General features: G+C 45.6%; 1 protein-coding gene across 3 annotated transcripts; it reads right to left on the reverse strand.

The window, feature by feature from the left end:
- Positions 1–7,772: 7,772 nt before the first annotated feature.
- Positions 7,773–24,437, reverse strand: ALG2 (ALG2 alpha-1,3/1,6-mannosyltransferase). Of its 3 annotated transcripts, XR_005457059.1 has the most exons (4): positions 24,095–24,437; positions 15,317–16,092; positions 8,174–8,510; positions 7,773–8,079 (listed from the first exon to the last, which is right to left on the reverse strand). XR_005457059.1 is itself a non-coding variant. In XM_038770507.1 (3 exons), the coding sequence occupies exons 1-3, from the start codon at positions 24,422–24,424 to the stop codon at positions 8,465–8,467; spliced, it is 1,152 nt and encodes a 383-aa protein (XP_038626435.1). In that variant the 5' UTR covers positions 24,425–24,437; the 3' UTR covers positions 7,773–8,464. The 3 variants fall into 3 exon arrangements, 2 of the variants coding, with proteins under 2 accessions (XP_038626435.1, XP_038626434.1); XM_038770507.1 differs by having other exon boundaries at positions 7,773–8,510; XM_038770506.1 differs by lacking the exons at positions 7,773–8,079; positions 8,174–8,510 and having other exon boundaries at positions 14,174–16,092.
- Between the last annotated feature and the right edge of the window lie 2,039 nt (positions 24,438–26,476).

The following is a 26,476-nucleotide window of genomic DNA, read 5'->3' on the forward strand; positions in this document are numbered from 1 at the left end:
CAAGTTGGCAACAGATGGAGCTGGTTCCTCCCCAACAACGGGCTCCCGGTCTAGAAGGGGGAGACAGACAACAATTCATTCATTCAGTCGTATCTACTGAGCGCTTACTGTGCGCAGAGCACTGTACTAAGCGCTTGGGAAGTCCAAGTTGGCAACATATAGAGACAGTCCCTACCCAACAGTGGGCTCACAGTCTAGAAGGGGGGATAAATAGAGTAATAAATCCGTCCAAACATATATACAGGTGCTGTGGGGAAGGGAAGGAGGTAAGGAGAGGAAAATGGTATAGAAGGCCCTAGTGAGATTTGAACTCATGACCCCTGGTTTACCCACTCACTCTCACTCACTCAATCGTACTTATTGAGCGCTTACTGTGTGCAGAACACTGTACTAAGCGCTTGGGAAGTACAATTTGGCAGCAGAGACAGTCCCTACCCAACGACAGGCTCACGGTCTAGAAGTGGGGACACAGGCAACCAAACAAGTCGACAGGCGTCGGTGTCATCAGAATAAATACTAATTATAATGTTACAAGGCCAGATGCTCTAACCCCTGAGCTATAGGGCCAAAGAACATTAGCCATCATCATCATCATCAATCGCATTTATTGAGCGCTGACTGTGTGCAGAGCACTGGACGAAGCGCTTGGGAAGTCCAAGTTGGCAACATCGAGAGACGGTCCCGACCCAACAGCGGGCTCACAGTCTAAAAGGGGGAGACGGAGAACAAAACCAAACGTACTAACAAAATAAAAGAAATAGAATAGATAGGTACAAGCAAAATAAATAAATAAACACATACATACAGAAATATAAATAAATAAATAAATAAATAAAAATATAAAAATAAATAAATATAAATGAATGAATGAATGAATGAGTAAATAAATAAAAATAGAGTAACAAATATGTACAAACATCAACAACATCATCAATAAATAAATAAATAAAAATAAATAAAGAAATATAAGTAAATAAATATAAATAAATGACTAAATAAATAAAAAATAATAAATGAATGAATAAAAAATGAATAAGTAAATGAAAATAAATAAATGAATAAATGAATAAAAATAAATAAATAGAGTAACAAATATGCACAAACACCAACAACATCATCAATCAATCAATAAATAAAAATAAATAAATAAATATAAATGAATATAAATAAATAAATATGAATAAATGACTAAATAAATAAAAATAATAAATGAATAAATAAATAAATGAATAAAAAATGAATAAGTAAATGAAAATAAATAAATAAATGAAAATAAATAAATGAATAAATAAATAGAGTAACAAATATGCACAAACATCAACAACAACATCATCAATCAATCAATCAATAAAAATAAATAAATAAATATAAATGAATATAAATAAATAAATATGAATAAATGACTAAATAAATAAAAATAATAAATGAATAAATAAATAAATGAATGAAAAATGAATAAGTAAATGAAAATAAATAAATAAATGAAAATAGATGAATGAATAAAAAATGAATAAATAAATAGAGTAACAAATATGCACAAACATCAACAACAACATCATCAATCAATCAATAAATAAAAATAAATAAATAAATATAAATGAATATAAATAAATAAATATGAATAAATGGCTAAATAAATAAAAATAATAAATGAATAAATAAATAAATGAATGAAAAATGAATAAGTAAATGAAAATAAATAAATAAAAATAGATAAATGAATAAAAAATGAATAAATAAATAGAGTAACAAATATGCACAAACATCAACAACAACATCAATCAATCAATAAATAAAAATAAATGAATAAATATAAATAAATGTAAATAAATAAATATAAATGACCAAACAAAAAAATAATAAATAAATAAATAAATGAATGAATAAGAAATGAATAAATAAATGAAAATAAATAAATAAATAAAAATAAATGAATGAATGAATAGAAATAAATAAATAAATGACTGAATAAACAAACAAACAAACAAACAAACAAACAAATAAATAAATAGAGTAACAAATATGTACAAGCATCAACAACCCGTTTGTAGAAGTGGGCTTTTCCCAGGCTCTACCGCCCCCGCCTCAGACCCCCGGCCCCCCAAGCTCCATGGCGGGGACGTGTACGAGTGGCAGGGCCTGATGAAATGTTTACTGAAATGATGGGCTTGTCAGTGCGGGCAAGGAGACATATTGATCGCCTTCCCTGTTTGCCAACCTGTAACCCGTTTAGGACGTGGCCTGCAGCGGCGGAATCCAATCAAGACCTCTCTGCCGCTCTCCTTTCCCCAACACGGGGAGGGAACTCAATCACAATCAAGGCAACAATAATACTAATAATAATAACGATGATGGCATTTATTATTTTGTTAGTATGTTTGGTTTTGTTCTCCGTCTCCCCCTTTTAGACTGTGAGCCCACTGTTGGGTAGGGGCTGTCTCTATATGTTGCTAACTTGGACTTCCCAAGTGCTTAGTACAGTGCTCTGCACACAGTAAGCGCTCAATAAATGCGATTAAGTGCTTACTATGTGCAAAGCCCTGTTCTAAGCGCTGGGGAGGTGACAAGGTGATCGGGTTGTCCCACAGGGGGGCTCACAGTCTTCATCCCCAGTTTACAGATGAGGGAACAGAGGCCTAGAGAAGTGAAGCGGCTTGCCCAAAGTCACACAGCTGACAACTGGCAGAGCCTGGATTCGAACCCATGACCTCTGACTCCAAAGCCCGGGCTCTTTCCACTGAGCCACGCTGCTTCCCCATTGGTGAGGTGGGAATTAGAGGTGGTCAGCCCTAATGGAAAGAGCCCGGGCTTGGGAGTCAGAGGACGTGGGTTCTAATCCTGGCTCCGCCACTCGTCTGCTGGGTGACCTTGGGCAGGCCACTTAACTTCTCTGCGCCTCAGTTTCCTCATCTGTAAATTGGGGATTAATAATAATCAATCAATCAATCGTATTTATTGAGCGCTGTGTGCAGAGCACTGTACTAAGCGCTTGGGAAGTACAAGTTGGCAACATATAGAGTCAGTCCCTACCCAACAGTGGGCTCACGGTCTAGAAGGGGGAGACAGAGAATAATAATAATAATAATGGCATTTATTAAGCGCTTACTATGTGCAAAGCACTGTTCTAAGCACTGGGGAGGTTACAAGGTGATCAGGTTGTCCCACAGTGGGGGGCTCACAGTCTTAATCCCCATTTTACAGATGAGAGAACTGAGGCCCAGAGAAGTGAAGTGACTTGCCCAAAGTCACACAGCTGACAATTGGTGGAGCCAGGATTTGAATCCATGACCTCTGACTCCAAAGCCTGGGCTCTTTCCACTGAGCCACGCTATTATAATCAACCTGATTACCTTGTATCTACCCCAATCAATCAATCAATCGCATTTATTGAGCGCTTACTGTGTGCAGAGCACTGTACTAAGCACTGGACGAGCACTGGAAGTACTAAGCACTGGACGAGCACTTGGGAAGTACAAGTTGGGAACATATAGAGACGGTCCCTACCCAACAGTGGGCTCCAGCACCTAGAACAATGCTTGGCATATAATAAACGCTTAATAAATACCATTATTATTATTATTATTATCTCCAAGCACAGCAAAGAGAGGCTCCAGCCTCTCTAGATTTGCTAGATAGAAGGAACCTTCAAAATCCTGGGCCTTCAGAGATGTCTGAGGGTTTTTTATGGTATTTGTTAAGTGCTTACTATGTGCCAGGCACTGTACTAAGCGCAAGAGTAGATACAAGCCAATTACGTTGGATACAGTCCATGTTCCACACGGGGCTCACTGCCTCAATCCCCATTTTACAGATGAGGTCACTGAGGCTCAGAGAAGTTCACTCATTCATTCATTCATTGTCGTATTTATTGAGTGCTGAATTCATTCATTCAATTGTATTTATTGAGCGCTTGCTGTGTGCAGAGCACTGGACTAAGTGCTTGGAAAGCACAGAGAAGCTCACTTATTCATTCATTCAGTATTTATTGAGCGCTTGCTGTGTGCAGAGCACTGTACTAAACGATTGGGAAGTACAAGTTGGCAACATAGACTTCCCTTACTTAACATTTCGGAAATTAATCTGAAAAGGCAGGAAAGGGCTAACCTCTCTGAGAATGAAGAGGAGCAGCTGAGGAGCATTCAATTCATTCAACCGTATTTATTCAGTGCTTACTGTGTGCAGAGCACTGTACTAAGCGCTTGGGAAGTCCAAGTTGGCAACACAGACTTCCCTTACTTAACATTTCGGAAATTAATCTGAAAAGGCAGGAAAGGGCTAACCTCTCTGAGAATGAAGAGGAGCAGCTGAGGAGCATTCAATTCATTTAATCGTATTTATTGAGCGCTTACTGTGTGCAGAGCACTGTACTAAACGATTGGGAAGTACAAGTTGGCAACATAGACTTCCCTTACTTAACATTTCGGAAATTAATCTGAAAAGGCAGGAAAGGGCTAACCTCTCTGAGAATGAAGAGGAGCAGCTGAGGAGCATTCAATTCATTCAACTGTATTTATTGAGCGCTTACTGTGTGCAGAGCACTGTACTAAGCGCTTGGGAAGTACAAGTTGGCAACATCTAGAGACGGTCCCTACCCAACAGTGGGCTCACAGTGTAGTGCTTAGTACAGTGCTCTGCACACAGTAAGTGCTCAATAAATACGATTGAACCCTCCATCCCCTCCCCACAGCACCTGTATATATGTATAGATGTTTGTATGTATTAGTCTATTTATTTATCTATTTATTTTGTTAATATGTTTTTTTTGTTCTCTGTTTCCTCCTTCTAGACTGTGAGCCCACTGTGGGGTAGGGACCGTCTCTATATGTTGCCAACTTGGACTTCCCAAGCGCTTAGTACAGTGCTCTGCACACAGTGAGCACTCAATAAACACGATTGAATGAATGAATGAATGAATAGAAGGGGTAGACAGACAACAAAACATATTAACAAAATAAAATAAATAGAATAGTCAATAGTATGGCCTATTGCATAGAGCACAGACCAAGGACTCAGAGGACTTGTGTTCTAATCCTGCATCCACCACAAGCCAGCTGTGTGACTTTGGGCAAATCACTTCCCTTCTCTGTGCCTCGGTTACCTCATCTGTAAAACGGGGATTCAATCTCCGTTCTCCTTCCTACTTAGACTGCGGATCTTGTGTGGGACAGGGACTCTGTCTGACCTGATTACCTTTTCCCTTCCCCAGCGCTTAGAGCAGTGCTTGCCACAAAGCCGGCGTTTAACAAATATTACAGTTATTATTATTATAAAGAAGAGGCTTTCCGAGGCCAGCACACCAATGGGTTAAACGGAATTCGAGGTTTTTTGGAAAATCCTACAGGCCGGGCTCTGAGGGAGTCTTTCCGAAGGGCCGCGTGCCACGGGAGCGGACATTTTCAGAAATCAAGACGCGGCGGGTGACAAATATTTGCTCGTTTAACAGAATACACTTGATTAAGGCATTGCTCCCCTGAACGGCTGGGAGGGAATTGATTTGTTTGAAATGCTATTAAAGCTGTCCGTCTTCGGCCCGCGCAGAAAATGACGTGGCCCTGAACCTGGGGCTTTTCGGGCGCAAACCTCACTCGGACCAGTTGATTTCCCCGCTGAAATTCCCACTGTTTTCTCATTCACTTTGATTTCCCAGGGCGAACCGATCCCTCGCAGTTTGAAAGGTGTCCGATTTTGCCGATTTTTCCATCGGCAAAAGTTTCTCTTCAAATAGATAACTTTAGACGGTAGCAATCGCGGCGAGGGACGGGGTTCGAACACTCTCTGGTAGTTGTGTCCCTTTATTCTTACTCGTGTTTCAGTTAGGTAAATCCCAATTATCACTGGGCCTGATGCGCACATGGGCTGCCTATTCAACAAAGTCTGAAACAAAGGTCTGAAGCACTTACTGAGTACCCACTGGGTGCACTGCGCTGTACTGGACGCTTGGAACAGGCACCCAAGAGATGTTCACTGCCCACGGGGGGATTCTCCCAATAAAAACCCTACTCTTGGACTCCAGGACTCATTAATTAGAGAAGCAGCGTGGCTCAGGGGAAAGAGCACGGGCTTTGGAGTCAGAGGTCATGGGTTCGAATCCCAGCCCCGCCACATGTCTGCTGTGTGACCTTGGGCAAGTCACTTCACTTCTCTGAGCCTCAGTTACCTCATCTGCAGAATGGGGATTAACTGTGAGCCCCACATGGGACAACCTGATCACGTTGTATCCCCCCCAGTGCCTAGAACAGTGCTTTGCACATAGTAAGCGCTTAACAAATGCCATTATTATTCATTCATTCAACCGCATTTATCAAGTGCTTACTGTGTGCAGAGCACTTGGGAGAGTACAATACAGATAATAATAATAATTATGGTATTTGCTAAGTGCTTACAACGGGCTGAGCACTGTTCTGCGTGCTGGGGTAGTAATAATAATAATAATGGTGGTATTTGTTAAGCACTTACTATGTGCTGTTCAAAGTGCTGGGGTAGATACAAGGCAATTAGGTTGTCCCATATGGGGTTCACAGTCTTAATCCCCACTTTACAGATGAGGTAACTGAGGCACAGAGAATAATAATAATAATGACGGCATTTATTAAGCGCTTACTATGTGCAAAGCACTGTTCTAAGTGCTGGGGAGGTTACAAGGTGATCAGGTTGTCCCACAGGGGGCTCACACTCTTAATCCCCATTTTATAGATGAGGTAACTGAGGCCCAGAGAAGTGAAGTGACTTGCCCAAGGTCACACAGCTGACAATTGGCAGAGCTGGGACTTGAACCCATGACCTCTGACTCCAAAGTCCGTGCTCTTTCCACTGAGCCACGCGCATTACAGCACTCTTACTCTCCCCCTCCTCCCCGTCTCCATCCCCCGGCCTTACCTTCCCCACAGCACCTGTATATATGTTTGTACATATTTATTACTCTATTTATTTTACTTGTACATATTTATTCTACTTATTTTATTTTGTTAGTATGTTTTGTTTTGTTCCCTGTCTCCCCCTTCTAGACTGTGAGCCCACTGTTGGGTAGGGACCGTCTCGATATGTTGCCAACTTGGACTTCCCAAGCGCTTAGTACAGTGCTCTGCACACAGTAAGAGCTCAATAAATCCGACTGAATGAGTGAATGAAAAGTTCCTTCCATACCAGTGTGACCCATAAATGGGCTCTTCACTAAGGTCTGAATATTCCTCCCCACAGGGTGGCCCGCAAAGTAGCCAACCCAGATTCAGCCATATTTATTGAGCGCTTACTGTGTGCACAGCACTATACTAAGCGCTTGGGAGAGAATAACATAAACGGACACATTGTCTGCCCACAACGAGCTTGCAGTCTAGAGGGGGAGTCGGACATGGTTAGAAAGCAATCAATTACAAATGAGTACATAAGTACTGTGGGGATCATCATCAATAAATACGATTGATGATGATGGGGATGAATAAAGGGAGCAAGTCGGGGCGATGCAGAAGGGAATGGGACAAGAGGAAAGGGGGGCTTAGTCAGGGAAGGCCTCTTGGAGGAGATGGGCCTTAAATATGGCTTTTAAGGTGGGAGAGGAGGAGGAAGAGCAATTAGGAGGAAGAGCAATTGATCCTTTGAGTGTGCCTCTTCCCGTCCCCGCCTCATAATTAAGCTCGACGGCAACTCTGCGATATTAATCTCTGCCTTTGATCGTCACCTTTCTCATTCTAATAACACTCCCACCCCACGGCACTTGCGCGGAGACATTTTTCCACAAAACCGCGGTTCCAAGCGAGATTATTGCAGCGGCTTTTCAACAATGAATCTTTTCTTGGGTTTAATTGGTGAAAATAAACCTGTAGAGAATCCACCCGAACTGAGGGTCTCAGGCATCCGAGATTATCTACCCGTCACCCCCGACCCACTTCCTTCACACTACCTTTTAATTTGGGGAGCAATTAGAGTGCATGTGGACAATACCTATTAGCATATTTATGGTCGGCGCTTCATATTTATTGTCCGCGCCGCTCATTAATCTTCATCCAGCGCGCGGGGCTGACAGCTCAATCTATTTTGCCATCTCCGAGCGGGGGCCGGATTCCCCCGAAGCCTTTTGTTTCCCTGTAAATAAAGTGAGTTTGGGCCAAAGGACAGTGGCACGCCAGGCGGTGATTGACACGAGCCACGGCTGCTCATCAAAAGCAGATTTTATTACCAGCTGAGTCGAGCGCATCACAGGGCCATTGTTCCAGCGCCATCGGGGCAGGAGTGAATGTGGGCCGTCACCTTCTCAAGATGGGCCGATTGTTCTCCAAGATTAATCCGAGGTGCCCTTATTATCCGTCCCAGACGACGAAGCGCTTCACCCGAACAGCCGCCTTTTTGGGGGGCCGCGGGTGCCCGGCCTGGATTTGAATTGCTAATACTTAATCTGCCTGGCACAGATGCGCGGTGAATATCTGGATGTTGTTTCGCACGTCAGGAGAGGCGCTGAATGATGATTATTCTAGGTAGGGTCCCGGAGCAGGTTCCACTTCCCAGCCGAGCAGGAGCTTAATAACAATAATAAAAATAATAATAATAACGGTATTTGTTAAGTGCTTATTAGGTGCCAAGCCTAAGTTCATCAGGTTGGACACGGTCCCAGTCCCGCATGGGGCTCACGCTCTTAATTCCCTTTTTTTTCCTCAGGTGAGGGAACTGGGGCGCGGAGAAGTGACTGGCCCAAGGTCACACAACGGACAGGTGGTGGTGGGATTAGAACCCAGGTCCTTCTGACTCCCAACCCCGGGCTCCAGCCAACTATCAGCATGGCTCAGTGGAAAGAGGCTCGGGAGTCAGAGGTCATGGGTTCGTATCCCGGCTCTGCCACTTTCATTCATTCATTCGATCGTATTTATTGAGCGCTTACTGTGTGCAGAGCACTGTACTAAGCACTTGGGAAGTACAAGTTGGCACATAGTAAGCACTTAACAAATAATAATGATGGCATTTATTGAGTGCTTACTATGTGCAAAGCACTGTTCTAAGCGCCGGGGAGGTTACAAGGTGATCAGGTTGTCCCTCGTGGGGCCCACAGTCTTAATCCCCATTTTACAGATGAGGGAACTGAGGCACACGGAAGTGAAGTGACTTACCCTAAGTCACACAGCTGACAATTGGCAGAGCTGGGGTTTGAACCCATGATCTCTGACTCCAAAGCCCGCGTTCTTTCCACTGAGCCACGCTAATTATCAATCAATTGCATCAATCAATCATATTTGTACATATCTATTCTATTTCTTTTATTTTGTTAGTATGTTTGGTTTTGTTCTCTGTCTCCCCCGTTTAGACTGTGAGCCCACTGTTGGGTAGGGACTGTCTCTATATGTTGCCAGCTTGGACTTCCCAAGCACTTAGTACAGTGCTCTGCACACAGTAAGTGCTCAATAAATACGATTGATGATGATGATGATTTATTGAGCACTTACTGTGTGCAGAGCACCGTACTAAGCGCTTGGGAAGTACAAGCTGGCAACATATAGAGGCAGTCCCTACCCAACAGTGGGCTCACAGTCTAATTATTATTATTATAGTATGGTGCTCTACATACTTTGAGGGCTTCAACAAATACTTCTGATCGGTGGCTTAGGGCAGTAGAAGGGAGACTTTTCCAGGTGCATTATCAGTATGCATCCTGCTTTCCATTTTCCTGTTTTCTAATGACATTCTCACTCTCAATCGTATTTATTGAGCGCTTACTGTGTGCAGAGCACTCTCAGTTCTTCCCAATTTCACAGACGAATCATTTTGATTCGTTTATTCTATTTATTTTATTTATTATTTATTCTATTGTATTTTATTTTGTTAGTATGTTTGGTTTTGTTCTCTGTCTCCCCCTTCTAGACTGTGAGCCCACTGTTGGGTAGGGACCGTCTCTATATGTTGCCAACTTGTACTTCCCAAGCACTAATACGATTGATGATGATGATTTATTGAGCGCTTACTGTGTGCAGAGCACTGTACTAAGCGCTTCGGAAGTACAAGCTGGCAACATATAGAGACAGTCCCTACCCAACAGTGGGCTCACAGTTTAATTATTATTATTATTATTAGTAGTAGTAGTAGTATAGTATGGTGCTCTACATACTTTGAGGGTTTCAACAAATACTTCTGATCGGTGGCTTAGGGCAGTAGAAGGGAGACTTTCCCAGGTGCATTATCAGTATGTATCCTGCTTTCCATTTTCCTGTTTTCTAATGACATTCTCACTCTCAATCAATCAATCGTATTTATTGAGCACTTACTGAGTGCAGAGCACTCTCAGTTCTTCCCAATTTCACAGACGAATCATTTTGATTCGTTTATTCTATTTATTATTTATTCTATTTATTTTATTTTATTTTAATTTTATTTTGTTAGTATGTTTGGTTTTGTTCTCTGTCTCCCCCTTCTAGACTGTGAGCCCACTGTTGGGTAGGGACTGTCTCTATATGTTGCCAACTTGGACTTCCCAAGCGCTTAGTACAGTGCTCTGCACACAGTAAGCACTCAATAAATACAATTGATTGATTGATTGATTGATTGGAGCTCATGGTCCACTATGACCAACCCCCGCCCCAACCCCTCACGCAAGCTTTTCTGTTTTGTTCTTGTTGTCTGGCTCGCTGGTTTCCCGCCCCGGCTTATTAGGTCGCTTCATCTCTACGGATTTGCATCCCGTTTAACACACCTATTTCTCTCATTTATCTAAGTCGCTTGGAATTTTATTCCCGTCCCATCTCGTGTCATCTCCATTTACATCCCTAACTCAACTGGGGCGATTTCCTCAGAGCAAACGCTGAAGTCGTAAAAGTGGAATCAAACTGGTGATTCTAATAAAAAAAACCACAGTAATATATAATCAGGCTTTCATGGGTCAACGTAAATTAACCACGTTCCTTTACGGAGCTACAAGATTTTAAATTATAAAAGCAAATGGAGGTGACTACAATTAATATCTAGTTACCCGTCTCTGTACAATTTGGTCTACTGGGGATTCCGGTTTCATATTTTTCTCTCCGTTTTGTGGTCACTGTTTCACTAAATATCCCCCTGTGATATTAACTGCATAATAAATTACAGGCTGAAATAAAATATCAGTAATTTCACCCATAAAAGTGAATAATAAAGTCATAATAAAAGGAGACAAAGTTTAACAATATGGTAATATAGAATGAGGTTTTTATAGCCTGTCTGGAAATGTTGGTCTATAAATTTTGCATATCATGAAGTTGCATAAAATAGCAACTTAAAGAAATAAAAAAAACTAAAGCCACATTATGAAACTTGATTAACCCTGGGCAGACAGTCTTCATGGGCCAATTCTCTCTGTTCACGTGAAGACAGTACAGTGCTCTGCACACAGTAAGCGCTCAATAAATACGATTGATGAAGAAAAACATTTTAAAAACTGTGCTTTTTTCCTGTTGCCATTTAAAGCGAACTGTCGACGTGTATTTGGGCCATGACATTAGCAAGTCTTTCCCATTTCTCCTTTCATTTTTTTCCCCCTCCTCCTTGGGGCTGCTCACGGATGACGACTCTCCGTTTCAACCTACCTTTCTCCGTTTCTTCAAGGCTTCCATGGCTCTGGCCACGGAGGAGTGTTTATGGGGACGAGAAGGAAAAGGAAAAGGAAAAGGAATCCTTGTCTTGGAATCCTTACTATAAGGAAGTTAACACACACACACATCCACACGCAGCTAGATCTCTGATAGTGTTGGTATTTGTTAAGCGCTTACTATGTGCAAAGCACTGTTCTAAGTGCTGGATCGACCCTTGGGTGACCTTGCAGTCTTCCTTACTCTCATTTCTCTGTTTTTACTCCTTTATAATCTGAAAGATGCTCTCGTGCTTCACATCTTCGGGGGAGGTAGCACTTTGAAAGACCTCTACCTACCTGTCACTCCAGAGAGGCTGCACAAAACAAACGCCTAACACTTAGTACCTAACATAAAAAGAAACCCAAACTCTTTTTTTCAACAAACCAAAGATGAGGCCAGGGGAGAATGTCTCTCCCCTCCATTCCCGACTCTCCACTAGACAGGACTGTAAGCTCACTGTGTCCAATTCTGTTCTAGTATTTATTCAATCGTATTTATTGAGCACTTACTATGTGCAAAGCACTGTTCTAAGAGCTGGGTGCTCAGTAAATGACTGTCTGAAAGAAAAGCTGGCAACCCCGTGATTCTGATGAAGGCTTTGAAACTTTTCTCGCATCTCCCTTTCCAAAAACAATTTAAATTGAACGCTAATGGGAATTAAAAGAAACTAAGCATACAGAACTTCAATCTTCAGGGTTTGAGGAGAGGCCTGCCGGTAGCCTAGAGGGCTTGGGCGGACGTTAGTGCATTTTGGAGAACTTGTAGAGGGCAACTACAAGGACCAGAGGACCGATATTGAGCCCATCTTTAAAAGGGGGAAAGGACAACTCAAGTCAATTATGGCCCAAGTGACACTGAACCTGGGGAAGACAGTGGAACACCTAAGCAAATAATCAATTTGCAACCAGCCGATAGTGCTTAGGGTTTTGGGAAGAGCAGATGGTGACCAAATCATCATCATCATCAATCGTATTCACTGAGCGCTTACTATGTGCAGAGCACTGTACTAAGTGCTTGGGAAGTACAAGGTCCTTCTAGGACAGTGACAGGACTAGGCTGGATGTGACCAAGCTGCATTTCATGAAGCTTCTGCCCCTTCTACCTCCTTTACCAAAAAGGAGAAAGTTATCTTGATTGTACTAGTTGCTCAGTCAATCGTATTCACCGAGCACTTACTGTGTGCACAGCACTGTACTAACAGTGGGGAGAGTACAATATAATTATACCACAGACACATTCCCCGGCCACGAGCTTATAGTCTAGAAGGGGAGAAAGACATTAACATAAATACCATTGAATGAATGAATAAATTAATTAGATATGTACAGTCGTGCTCTGGGGACCGGAGGGAAGACGAATAAAGGGAGCAAGTCAGGATGACAGGAGGGAGAAGAGGAAAGGAGGGCTTAGTCAGGGAAGGCTTCTTGGAGATGTGCCTTCAGTAAGGCTTTGAAGTGGGGGAGTCATTGTTGGAAACGAGGAGGGAGGCCAGAGGAAGGAAGTGGGTGAGATGGATGAAATCGGGGTACAGTGAGGTGCAGACTAGGTTTTTGTGTTTGTGGCACTTGTTAAGCGCTTACTATGTGCCAGGCACTGTTCTAAGTGCTGGGGTAGACACAAGCTATTCAGGTTGGACACAGTCCGTGTCCCAATGGGGCTCACGGTCGTAATCCCCGTTTTACAGATGAGGTAACTGAGGCCCAGAGAAGTCAAGTGACTTGCCCAAGGTCACACAGCAGACAAGTGGCGGAGCCGGGACTAGAACCCAGGTCCTTCTGACTCCCAAGCCTGTGTGCTCTATCCGCTAGGCCACGCTGCTTGTCTACAATACAGTACTGCTAGAGGGGCAGAGCTGGCTGGGAAGTCTCACCCAGAGGCTCCAATCGATCAATCGTATTTACTGAGCGCTTACTGTGTGCAGAGCACTGTACTAAGCTCCTCTGAGAATCCCCCAGGGAATAGCCTTCCACCTATTAGTCTCCACTCCTCGTTGGCAGGGAACGGGTTACTTTGCCATTCTGTAACAGCCCGTGCTCTTTCCACTAAGCCACACTGCTATCTCCCGGATTGGCCCCAGTCGATAGCTTTCGTGACATCCCAGAGCAAAGAATCCAGTACACAGCTAGCATTTTGGAGTTTAGAAGGGAATTCAAAGTGATTTTGACTAACTGGAAAACGGTTCCATAAAAACACGGGAAAGTGGATTTAGGGACGATGCAAGACGGAGGCAGTCTGTGTCACAGCTGAACAGAAGCTCAGCATGAATCGGTTTCAAAGCTCCTGGCTGATCTACTGGCTTCCATTCCCTCTCCTCTCCAGTCCATACTTCACAGTTCACCTTTCAAAAACATTGTTCGGCAAGCGTCTCCTATTTCTGAAACTGCGTAGGTTGCGGGAGAATGGATGACAGTGGGCTGCCCAGGTTCTGTAGGTATGGAACGGGGCTACTGAAAAAAGTGGGAGAAGAAGAACTTAAAGATTCGGAAAAGACAAGCCTCCGACGATGTGGCTTTGAGTAGGGAGGACCAGAAACTGGAGGACTCACATTTTCGACAGGAAAATGCTATTGCAGACATGCCAAACTCCTCCTAGAAACGCTACTGTTAGCCTAAAACGCAAGTGGAACTCAATTCTTCAAATCATCTTTATTTGTTCTGCATCCGTTACTTCCTCTTTTAATCAAGTCTTTATCGCTCCACCAGGGCAGGGAAATTTTCTATTGCCCGCTTATCTGGGCAGTTCTCGTCACTCGTCGTCAACTGCCTCAAACCTACCAACCGCCCATCTCATCGGCACCTCTCTGGCTCTCAAGATCTGTCTTCCCATCAGCCAAACCAGAGCCGTCCTGCTGGAGATGGCTCCCATTTCCGATATCCTAAAGCCGAAGGGGATGTTTGAGAGAGGCGCGCTAAAACCGCTTCATTCCCCCCGGGAGGAATCTCTCCATTATCCGAGGAGGGTTCCCTCCCACCTGGGGGCTGCTCTGTGTCGGTGGAATACAGAGTGTAGCGTGCGTGGGCTGGGACAAATATAAGTAACCTGTCACGAGGTACCCGGGCCCGAGAAAGCGTCCAAGCAAAAAGGTATCGTGAAATTAAATACGAAGACGCAGTGTGATTAAAATAGCCCCTATTTTCTGTTCTAATTACCCAACGACAAACTGCCTCTTCAGATTGTAAATTTCAAAACCAGACACTAGTTCCCACATAAAGATCGTGCAGTTTAAAAGGTCCACTGATACTGTTACGACGATATGACTGGCACAGTGCTCTGCACACAGTACGGTACACGCGGCACTCTGCATGCTTAGTACAGTGCTCGATCCATGGGAGCAACCCATTTAAAGCGATCAGAGTTCCTCAATCAGAACATCGCTTTCTGATTTTCCACTGCGCTTTACATTTATCGATTTCTGATTTTCCACGTCTGAAGTCCTCTCGGTAAGACCCATCGACAGTAGCCCGAGTTCAAAAAGGTGCCTTAGTAAAAGTAAAAACTGTAAGGACCCACTCATTCTGCACTAAATATCTGAGTCCTGCAATATTTTTCAAAAGCACGGTGGACTGTCTCCCTGCAGCTGATGGAGGCAGCGAGGGTTTTCCCCGTGAGAACTCAGTCAGTTACTAATGTATCGGTACAACTGTTCTGTAAATGCTTCTGAGGAAAACTTCTCCTTCACTCTGGCTCTTCCAGCCGCTCCCATCGCGGGTTTTAGGGAGGGGTCCCTCACGAACCTTTCCATCGCTTCGGAAAACTGCGCCGGATCGGGCTCCCGCAAAAATCCCGTCACGTTGTTCACGACGGACTCCAGAGGGCCCCCGGAATTGACAGCAATGACGGGACACCGCATATACATGGCCTCCAAGGGGACTATGCCGAAATGTTCGTTGCTCGGGGTGTACAGGACGCACGTGCAATTACGAAGGAGGGAGATTTTCAGCCGGTCCGAGAACGACCTGAGGAACGTAACGTGCTGGCTGATGTCAAATGCGGTAGCCAGGCTTTCCAATTCCTCGTAGTGCTCCACGTTTTCCAAAACCCTTTTGTCATAACCACCTGCCATAACAAGGTGGACTGTGTCCCGCTCGTGGGCGTCCAATCTTCCCCGTAGATCAACCAGGGCCTCCAAAGCCAAACTTAGGTTTTTCTTCCGTTCGTACCTGTTGATGGACAGGAACAAAAACTTCTTGCCCCGGGGAATCGTGTCATCTATACCCGTAGGAGCCGTGGCGTCAAAGCTACTGAAGTTTAAAGACGGGTAGAGGACATCTGGGGTTATGTGAGCCAGGGACTTGAAGGTCTTCTTAAAGACGCTTGCCGTGAAATGGCTATTGACGACAACGTGGTCGGCCATGCCGGTGGTGCGCTCCTCCAACCAGTCCAACGGGGCCCTGTACAGTCGCTTCAGCAGAGAATTCCTCTCGGTGAGGAGGAGGTCGGGGAAGTGGCAGTAAAAGACAACCTTCTTCCGATGTCTGGTCAGCCGAAACACCGGGATGCAAGCGGAGACCTGGCGGGAGAAAGGAAATCCGTTGAGAACGTGGACTGTTCCTTTAACCCTATTTCAACGGCACTGAAAATCGCACCCGCCGCCGGCTGTGTGCTGCTGTGCCTTCACAATCGCTCGTCCCGTAGGGGTTCTCCGGGAGGGAGATTATTATTATTATTATTAAGATTTATTTGGTTCCTTCTGGCCGGACCGGGCGCGGTGGAAAAGGTGGCTGGGGTGCAATATCGCGGCAAGTGAATCGTGGGCGGTGGGGAAAGCCACAGGTTCATTCAAGTCGGCTCTCCCACAGCTTTTAGGTCCCCTGCCTGATCTTCGTTTCAGCTCCTCCCCTATTTTTGGCCAGGGGAGCCTGTCTATATGTCTGTTTACTGTTATACAGCAGCGTGTTATTGTTATGAAGCAGCGTGGCTCAATGGAAAGGGCCTGGGCTTTGGAGTCAGAGGTCATGGGTTCAAATCCCTGCTCTGCCAATTGTCAGCTGGGTGACTCTGGGCAAGTCACTTCTCTGGGCCTCAGTTACCTCATCTGGAAAATGGGGATTAAGACTGTGAGCCCCCGCTTGGGACAACCTGATCACCTGGTAAACTCCCCAGCACTAGGATGATGATGAGGAGGACTTATCATTATCATTAGGCCTTCCCAGACTGAGCCCCCTTCTTCCTCTCCCCCTCGCCTTACCTCCTTCCCCTCCCCACAGCACCTGTATATATGTATATATATTTGTACGTATTTATTACTCTATTTATTTTACTTGTACATATTTATTCTATTTATTTTATTTTGTTAATATGTTTTGTTTTGTTGTCTGTCTCCCCCTTCTAGACTGTAAGCCCGCTGTTCGATAGGGACCGTCTCTATATGTTGCCAACTTGTACTTCCCAAGCGCTTAGTACAGTGCTCTGCACACAGTATGCGCTCAATAAATACGACAATGAATGAATGAACAGTGCTTTGCACATGGTAAGTGCTTAATAAATGCCATCATCATTATTATTATTACACAGTACTCTCCCCTTCTAGACTGTGAGCCCGCTATTGGGTAGTGACCATCTCTATATGTTGCCAACTTGTACTACCCAAGCGCTTAGTACAGTGCTCTGCAGACAGTAAGCGCTCAATAAATACGATTGAATGAATGAATGAAAGTGGTCTGCACACAGTAAGTGCTCAATAAGTATGAATGAATTCCTTCTGACAGTTTACCGACTCTTTCCCACGGACCTTCCCCTGATTCTGACTTTGTCACTTGCCTAGAAGCAGTAGGGCCTAGTGTCTAGACTGTGAGCCCGCTGTTGGGTAGGGACCGTCTCTATACGTTGCCAACTTGTACTTCCCAAGCGCTTAGTACAGTGCTCTGCACACAGTAAGCGCTCAATAAATACGATTGAATGAATGAATGAATGAATGGCAAGAGCCTGGGTTTGGGAGTCAAAGGCCGTGGGTTTTCATCCCGCCTCCGCCTCTTGTCTGTTGTGTGACTCTGCGCAAGTCACTTCACTTCTCTGGGCCTCAGTGACCTCATCTGTAAAATGGGGATTAAGACTATGAGCCCCGTGTGGGACAACCTGATAACCCTGTATCCACCCCAGCGCTTAGACCAGTGCTTAGCATTATTATTATGTGCCCAGCACTGGTCTAAGCACTGAAAATGAGGGTATTTTGTTAAGCGCTTAACAAATACTGTCATTATTATTATGTGCCCAGCACTGGTCTAAGCGCTGAAAATGAGGGTATTTTGTTAAGCGCTTAACAAATACTGTCATTATTATTATGTGCCCAGCACTGGTCTAAGCGCTGAAAATGAGGATACCTTCATTCATTCAATTGTATTGAGCACTTACTGTGTGCAGAGCACTGTACTAAGCGCTTAACAAATACCATTATTATTATTACTATTATGATGTGCCCAGCACTGCCCTAAGCGCTGAAAATGAGGATACCTTCATTCATTCAATTGTATTGAGCACTTACTGTGTGCAGAGCACTGTACTAAGCGCTTAACAAATACCATTATTATTATTACTATTATGATGTGCCCAGCACTGCCCTAAGCGCTGAAAATGAGGATACCCTCATTCATTCAATTGTATTGAGCACTTACTGTGTGCAGAGCACTGTACTAAGCGCTTAACAAATACCATTATTATTATTATTCTTATGATGTGTCCAGCACTGTCCTAAGCGCTGAAAATGCGGGTATTTTTCATTCCTTCATTCAATCGTATTGAGCGCTTACTGTGTGCAGAGCACTGCACGCTTAACAAATAGCATTATTATTATGATGATGATGATGAAGAGCCCAACACTGTTCTAAGCACTGAAAATGAGGGTATTTCCATTCATTCCATCGTATTGAGCGTTTACTGTGTGCACAGCACTGTGCTAGGCGCTTAACAAATCCCATGCCCATCATTATCAGGAGAAGCAGCGTGGCTCAGTGGAAGGAGCCCGGGCTTTGGAGTCGGTGGTCAGGGGTTCAAATCCCGGCTCCACCAACTGTCAGCTGTGTGACTTTGGGCAAGTCACTTCACTTCTCTGGGCCTCAGTTCCCTCATCTGTAAAGTGGGGATGGAGACTGTGAGCCCTCCGGGGAACAACCTGATCACCTTGTAATCCCCCCAGCGCTTAGACAAGTGCTTTGCGCATAGTAAGCGCTTAATAATCATCATTATTATTATTATTCTCTGGGCCTCAGTTCCCTCATCTGGAAAATGGGGATGGAGACTGTGAGCCCCCCATGGGACAACCTGATCATCTTGGAACCTCCCCAGCGCTTAGAACAGTGCTTGGCACATAGTAAGCACTTAATAAATGCCATCATCATTATTATTATTATTCGCTGTGTCTCAGTTCCCTCATCTGGAAAATGGGCAGAAAGACTGTAAGCCCCCCAGGGGACAACCTGATCACCTTGTAACCCCCCCCCCCCCAGCACTTAGACAAGTGCTTGGCACATAGTAAGCGCTTAATAACCATCATTATTATTACTATTCTTTGGGCCTCAGTTCCCTCATCTGGAAAATGGGGGTGGAGACTGTGAACCCCCCGTGGGACAACCTCATTACCTTGCAACCGCACCCCCCCAGCGCTTAGACAAGTGATTTGCACATAGTAAGCCCTTAATATCCATCATTATTATTCTCTGTCTCAGTGACCTCATCTGGAAAATGGGGATAGAGACTGTGAGCCCCCCGGGGGACAACCTGATCGCCTTGTAACCCCCCCAGCGCTTAGACAAGTGCTTTGCACATAGTAAGCGCTTAATAACCATCATTATTATTATTACTGTCTCAGTGACCTCATCTGGAAAATGGGGATGGAGACTGTGAGCCCCCCGTGGACAACCTCATCACCTTGTAACCCCCCAGCGCTTAGACAAGTGCTTTGCACATAGTAAGCGCTTAATAAATGCCATCATTATTATCTTCTGGGCATCAGTTACCTCATCTGGAAAATGGGGATGGAGACTGTGAGCCCCCCGTGCATATAGTAAGGTTTTAATAAATACCATCATTATTATTAAGTCACTTCACTTCTCTGGGCCTCAGTTCCCTCATCTGCAAAATGGGGATGGAGACTGAGCCCCACAGGGGACAACCTGATCACCTTGGAACTCCCCGAGCGCTAAGACAAGTGCTTTGCACATAGTAAGCGCTTAATAACCATCATTATTATTACTATTCTTTGGGCCTCAGTTCCCTCATCTGGAAAATGGGGATGGAGACTGTGAGCCCCCCGTGCATATAGTAAGCGCTTAATAAATGTCATCATTATTATTAAGTCATTTCACTTCTCTGGGCCTCAGTTCCCTCATCTGGAAAATGGGGATTAAGACTGTGAGCCCCCCGGGGGACAACCTCATCACGTTGTAACCCCCGCCAGGGCTTAGACAAGTGCTTTGCATATAATAATCACTTAATAAATGCCATCATTATTATTAAGTCACTTCACTGGGCCTCAGTTCCCTCATCTGGAAAATGGGGATGGCGACTGAGCCCCACAGAGGACAACCTCATCACCTTGGAACCCCCCTCAGCGCCTAGAACAGTGCTTGCCACATAGTAAGCGCTTAGTAAATACCATCATTATTATTAATTCACTTCACTGGGCCTCAGTTATCTCATCTGGAAAACGGGGATGGCGACTGTGAGCCCCACAGGGGACAAGCTCATCACCCTGGAACACCCCTCAGCGCTTAGAACAGTGCTTTGCACATAGTAAGCACTTAATAAATATTATTATTATTAGAACAGTGCTTGCCACATAGTAAGCACTTAATAAATGCCATCATTATTATTAAGTCACTTCACTGGGCCTCGGTTCCCTCATCTGGAAAACGGGGATGGTGACTGAGCCCCACAGGGGACAACCTCATCACCTTGGAACCCCTTCAGTGCTTAGAACAGTGCTTTGCACATAGTAAGCACTTAATGAATACCCTTATTATTATTAGAACAGTGTTTGCCACATAGTAAGTGCTTAATAAATGCCATCATTATTATTAAGTCACTTCACTGGGCCTCAGTTCCCTCATCTGGAAAACGGGGATGGCAACTGTGAGCCCCACAGGGGACAACGTCATCACCTTGGAACCCCCCTCACCGCTTAGAACTGTGCTTTGCACATAGTAAGCGCTTTATAAATACCCCTATTATTATTAGAACAGTGCTTGCCACATAGTAAGCGCTTAGTAAATACCAACATCATTATTAATTCACTTCACCGGGCCTCAGTTCCCTCATCTGGAAAACGGGGATGGCGACTGTGAGCCCCACAGGGGACAACCTCATCACCTTGGAACCCCCCTCAGCGCTTAGAACTGTGCTTGCCACATAGTCAGCGCTTAGTAAATATTATTATTATTAGAACAGTGCTTGCCACATAGTAAGCGCTTAATAAATACCATCATTATTATTAATTCACTTCACCGGGCTTCAGTTACCTCATCTGGAAAACGGGGATGGCGACTGAGCCCCACAGGAGACAACCTCATCACCTTGCAAGCCCCCTTAATGCTTAGAACGGTGCTTGGCACATAGTAAGCACTTAATAAATACCATTAATAAAGACCATTAATACTTAATAAATACCATTAATACCATTATTAAAACAGTGCTTGCCACATAGTAAGCGCTTAATAAATACCATCATTATTATTAAGTCACTTCACTGGGCCTCAGTTACCTCATCTGGGAAATGGGGATGGCGACTGAGCCCCACAGGGGACACAACCTCTTCACCTTGGAACCCCCCTCAGTGCTTAGAACGGTGCTTGGCACATAGTAAGCACTTAATAAATACCATTAATACCATTATTAAAACAGTGCTTGCCACATAGTAAGCGCTTAATAAGTGCCATCATTATTATTAATTCACTTCACTGAGCCTCAGTTCCCTCATCTGGGAAATGGGGATGGCGACTGAGCCCCACAGGGGACACAACCTCTTCACCTTGGAACCCCCCTCAGTGCTTAGAACGGTGCTTGGCACATAGTAAGCACTTAATAAATACCATTAATACCATTATTAAAACAGTGCTTGCCACATAGTAAGCGCTTAATAAGTGCCATCATTATTATTAATTCACTTCACTGAGCCTCAGTTCCCTCATCTGGAAAACGGGGATGGCGACTGTGAGCCCCACAGGCGACAACCTCATCACCTTGGAACCCCCCTCGGCGCTTAGAACAGTGCTTGCCACATAGTAAGCACTTAATAAATGCCATCATTATTATTGTCACTTCACTGGGCCTCAGTTCCCTCATCTGGAAAACGGGGATGGTGACTGTGAGCCCCACAGGGGACAACCTCATCACCTTGGAAACCTCCCCTCAGTGCTTAGAACTCTGCTTTGGACACAGTAAGCGCTTAATAAATATTATTATTATTAGACCAGTGCTTGCCACATACTAAGCGCTTAATAAATACCATCATTATTATTAATTCACTTCACCGGGCCTCAGTTCCCTCATCTGGAAAACGGGGATGGCGACTGTGAGCCCCACAGGGGACAACCTCGTCACCTTGGAACCCCCCTCAGCGCTTAGAACTCTGCTTTGCACATAGTAAGCACTTAATAAATATTATTATTATGAGAACAGTACTTGCCACATAGTAAGCACTTAGTAAATACCATCATTATTACTAACTCACTTCACTAGGCCTCACTTCCCTCATCTGGAAAACAGTGATGGCGACTGTGAGCCCCACAGGGGACAACCTCATCACCTTGAAACCCCCCTCAGCGCTTAGAACAGTGCTTTGCACATAGTAAGTGCTTAATAAATACCATCATTATTATTAATTCACTTCACTGGGCCTCAGTTCCCTCATCTGGAAAATGAGGTTGGCGACTGGGCCCCACAGAGGACAACCTCATCACCTTGGAAACCCCCTCAGCGCTTAGAACTGTGCTTTGCACATAGTAAGCGCTTAATAAATACCCTTATTATGATTAGAACAGTGCTTGCCACATAGTAAGCGCTTAATAAATGCCATCATTATTATTAAGTCACTTCACCGGGCCTCAGTTCCCTCATCTGGAAAACAGGGATGGCGACTGTGAACCCCACAGGGGACAACCTCATCACCTTGGAAACCTCCCCTCAGCGCTTAGAACTCTGCTTTGGACATAGTAAGCGCTTAGTAAATATTATTATTATTAGAACAGTGCTTGCCACATACTAAGCGCTTAATAAATACCATCATTATTATTAATTCACTTCACCGGGCCTCAGTTCCCTCATCTGGAAAACGGGGATGGTGACTGAGCCCCACAGGGGACAACCTCATCACCTTGGAACCCCCCTCAGCGCTTAGAATGGTGCTTTGCACATAGTAGGCGCTTAATAAATACCCTTATTATTAGAACAGTGCTTGCCACATACTAAGCGCTTAATAAATACCATCATTATTATTAATTCACTTCACCGGGCCTCAGTTGCCTCATCTGGAAAACGGGGATGGCGACTGCGAGCTCCACAGGGGACAACCTCATCACCTTGGAAACCCCCTCGGCGCTTAGAACAGTGCATTGCACATAGTAAGCGCTTAATAAATACCATCATTATTATTAATTCACTTCACCGGGCCTCAGTTACCTCATCTGGAAAACAGGGATGGCGACTGCAAGCTCCACAGGGGACAACCTCATCGCCTTGGAAACCCCCTCAGGGCTTAGAACAGTGCTTTGCACATAATAAGCGCTTAATAAATACCATCATTATTATTAATTCACTTCACTGGGCCTCAGTTCCCTCATCTGGAAAACGGGGATGGCGACTGTGAGCCCCACAGGGGACAACCTCATCACCCTGGAACCCCCTCAACTATTAGAATGGTGCTTGGCACATAGTAAGCGCTTAGTAAATATTATTATTATTAGAACAGTGCTTGCCACATACTAAGCGCTTAATAAATACCATCATTATTATTAATTCACTTCACCGGGCCTCAGTTCCCTCATCTGGAAAACGGGGATGGCGACTGTGAGCCCCACAGGGGACAAACTCATCACCTTGGAACCCCCCTCAGCGCTTAGAATGGTGCTTTGCACATAGTAAGCGGTTAATAAATACCCTTATTATTATTAGAACAGTGCTTGCCACATACTAAGCGCTTAATAAATACCATCATTATTATTAATTCACTTCACTGGGCCTCAGTTACCTCATCTGGAAAACAGGGATGGCGACTGCAAGCTCCACAGGGGAGAACCTCATCACCTTGGAAACCCCCTCAGTACTTAGAACAGTGCTTTGCACACAGTAAGCACTTAATAAATACCATCATTATTATTAATTTACTTCACCGGGCCTCAGTTCCCTCATCTGGAAAACGGGGATGGTGACTGCGAGCTCCACAGGGGAGAACCTCATCACCTTGGAACCCCCCTCAACGCTTAGAACGGTACTTGGCCCATAGTAATTGCTTAGTAAATGTTATTATTATTATCATTATTATGATTATGATTATTCTGTGGTAAAGGGGGCTTCCGCCTGACCTGGTCGCAGACGAGCGCGTCGACGCCGTCGAGGCCCCCGAGCAGCACGAGGCAGCAGGCCAGATAGAGCATGCGCAGAGCGGCGCACAGCGCCACCCCGCGGCCGCGGCCCAGGCTCCGCGGCAGCCAGTCGCCGGCGCACGTGACCCGCAGCTGGCGGCTCTGGGCGAAGCAGTGCCCCGGGTCGTAGTGCGCCGTCCACACGCTGACGCGGCAGCCCCGCGCCTGCAGCGCCAGCGCCGCGTCCACCACCAGACGCTCCGCGCCCCCGACCCCCAGGTCCGGGTGCACGAACACCACCGACGGGGCCCGCGCCTCCCCCGCCGCCATCACGGACGGACACGCGCCCACGACGCTGCGCCTGCGCGCGCTCCTCGCGGACGGGGCCCCTTCCAAGCCGGCCACGCCGCGCATGCGCGCTCCTCCCGGCAGGAGGCCCCTCCCGACCGCACTGCGCCTGCGCGCTCCTCCCTGAGAGCGGCCCCTCCCAACTCGGCCACGCTGCGCCTGCGCGCTCCGCCCGGCAGGAGGCCCCTCCCGACCTCACTGCGCCTGCGCGCTCCGCCCGGAGAGCGGCCCCTCCCAACTCGGCGACGCCGCGCCTGCGCGCTCCGCCCGGCAGGCAGCCCCTCTCGACTCGTCGCCGCCCTACCCGGCGACACTGCGCATGCGCGCTCCACCCGAAGAGCGGCCCCCCCCAACGCGGAGACGCCGCGCCTGCGCACTCCTCCCGGCAGGAGGCCGCCCCCGACGGCACTGCTCAATCAATCAATCAATCAATCAATCAATCAATCAATCGTATTTATTGAGCGCTTACTGTGTGCAGAGCACTGTACTAAGCGCTTGGGAAGTACAAGTCGGCAACATATAGAGACGGTCCCTACCCAACAGTGGGCTCACAGTCTAAAAGGGGGAGATGGAGAACAAAACCAAACATACTAACAAAATAAAAGAAATAGAATAGATATGTACAAGTAAAATAAATAAATAAATAGAGTAATAAATATGTACAAACATATATACATACATACCGGTGCTGTGGGGAAGGGAAGGAGGTAAGATGGGGGGGGGCGGAGAGGGGACGAGGGGGAGAGGAAGGTCATGGGTTCGAATCCCAACTCTGCCCATTGTCAGCTGTGTGACTCAGGGCAAGTCACTTCACTTCTCTGGGCCTCAGTTCCCTCATCTGTAAAATGGGGATGAAGACTGTGAGCCCCACGTGGGACAACCTCATCACCTTGTATCCCCCCCAGCGCTTAAAACAGTGGTTTGCACATAGTAAGCGCTTAACAAATGCCATCATTATTTATTATTATTTATACAGGTGCTGTGGGGACTGTGTGAGCCCCCCATGGGACAACCTGATCACTTTGTAACCTCCCCAGTGCTTAGAACAGTGCTTGGCACATAGTAAGCGCTTAACAAATGCCATCATTATTTATTATTATTTATACAGGTGCTGTGGGGACTGTGTGAGCCCCCCATGGGACAACCTGATCACCTTGTATCCTCCCCAGCGCTTAGAACAGTGCTTGGCACATAGTAAGCACTTAATAAATGCCATCATTATTATTATTAATAATAAATACGAATGAATCCCTTAAAGGCCCTACTGAGAGCTCACCTCCTCCAGGAGGCCTTCCCAGACTGAGCCCCTTCCTTCCTCTCCCCCTCGCCCCCCTCTCCATCCCCCCATCTTACCTCCTTCCCTTCCCCACAGCACCTGTATATATGTATATATGTTTGTACATATTTATTACTCTATTCATTTATTTATTTTACTTGTACAGATCTATTCTATTTATTTTATTTTGTTAGTATGTTTGGTTTTGTTCTCCGTCTCCCCCTTCTAGACTGAGCCCACTGTTGGGTAGGGACTGTCTCAAGATGTTGCCAACTTGTACTTCCCAAGCGCTTAGTCCAGTGCTCTGCACACAGTAAGCGCTCAATAAATACGATTGATGATGATGATGATGTACAAACATATACATATATACAGGTGCTGTGGGGACTGTGTGAGCCCCCCGTGGGACAACCTGATCACCTTGTAACCTCCCCAGCGCTTAGAACAGTGCTTGGCACATAGTATTGCCAGCATTATTATTATTATTAATAAATACGAATGAATGAATGAATGAATGAATGAATGAATGAATGAATCCGGCCGCGACACTGCGCCTGCGCGCTCCTTCCAGCCGCCCCCCCCCCCGCGCCTGCGCAGTCGCTCCTTCTCTCCCGCCACGTAAGGCTTCGCTCGGGGTCCTCGCCCCGCCCCCGTCCGTCCGTCGGCAAAGCCACCTCAGCCTAGCGCCCGGGGCTGCCCTCGGCGCTGCCTGATCGGCCTCCGCGGCCGTGGATTGGGCGGTTGGGGGTGGGCGGGTC

Source organism: Tachyglossus aculeatus, chromosome X3, assembly GCF_015852505.1.
Source record: "Tachyglossus aculeatus isolate mTacAcu1 chromosome X3, mTacAcu1.pri, whole genome shotgun sequence".
Classification (NCBI taxonomy): domain Eukaryota; kingdom Metazoa; phylum Chordata; class Mammalia; order Monotremata; family Tachyglossidae; genus Tachyglossus; species Tachyglossus aculeatus.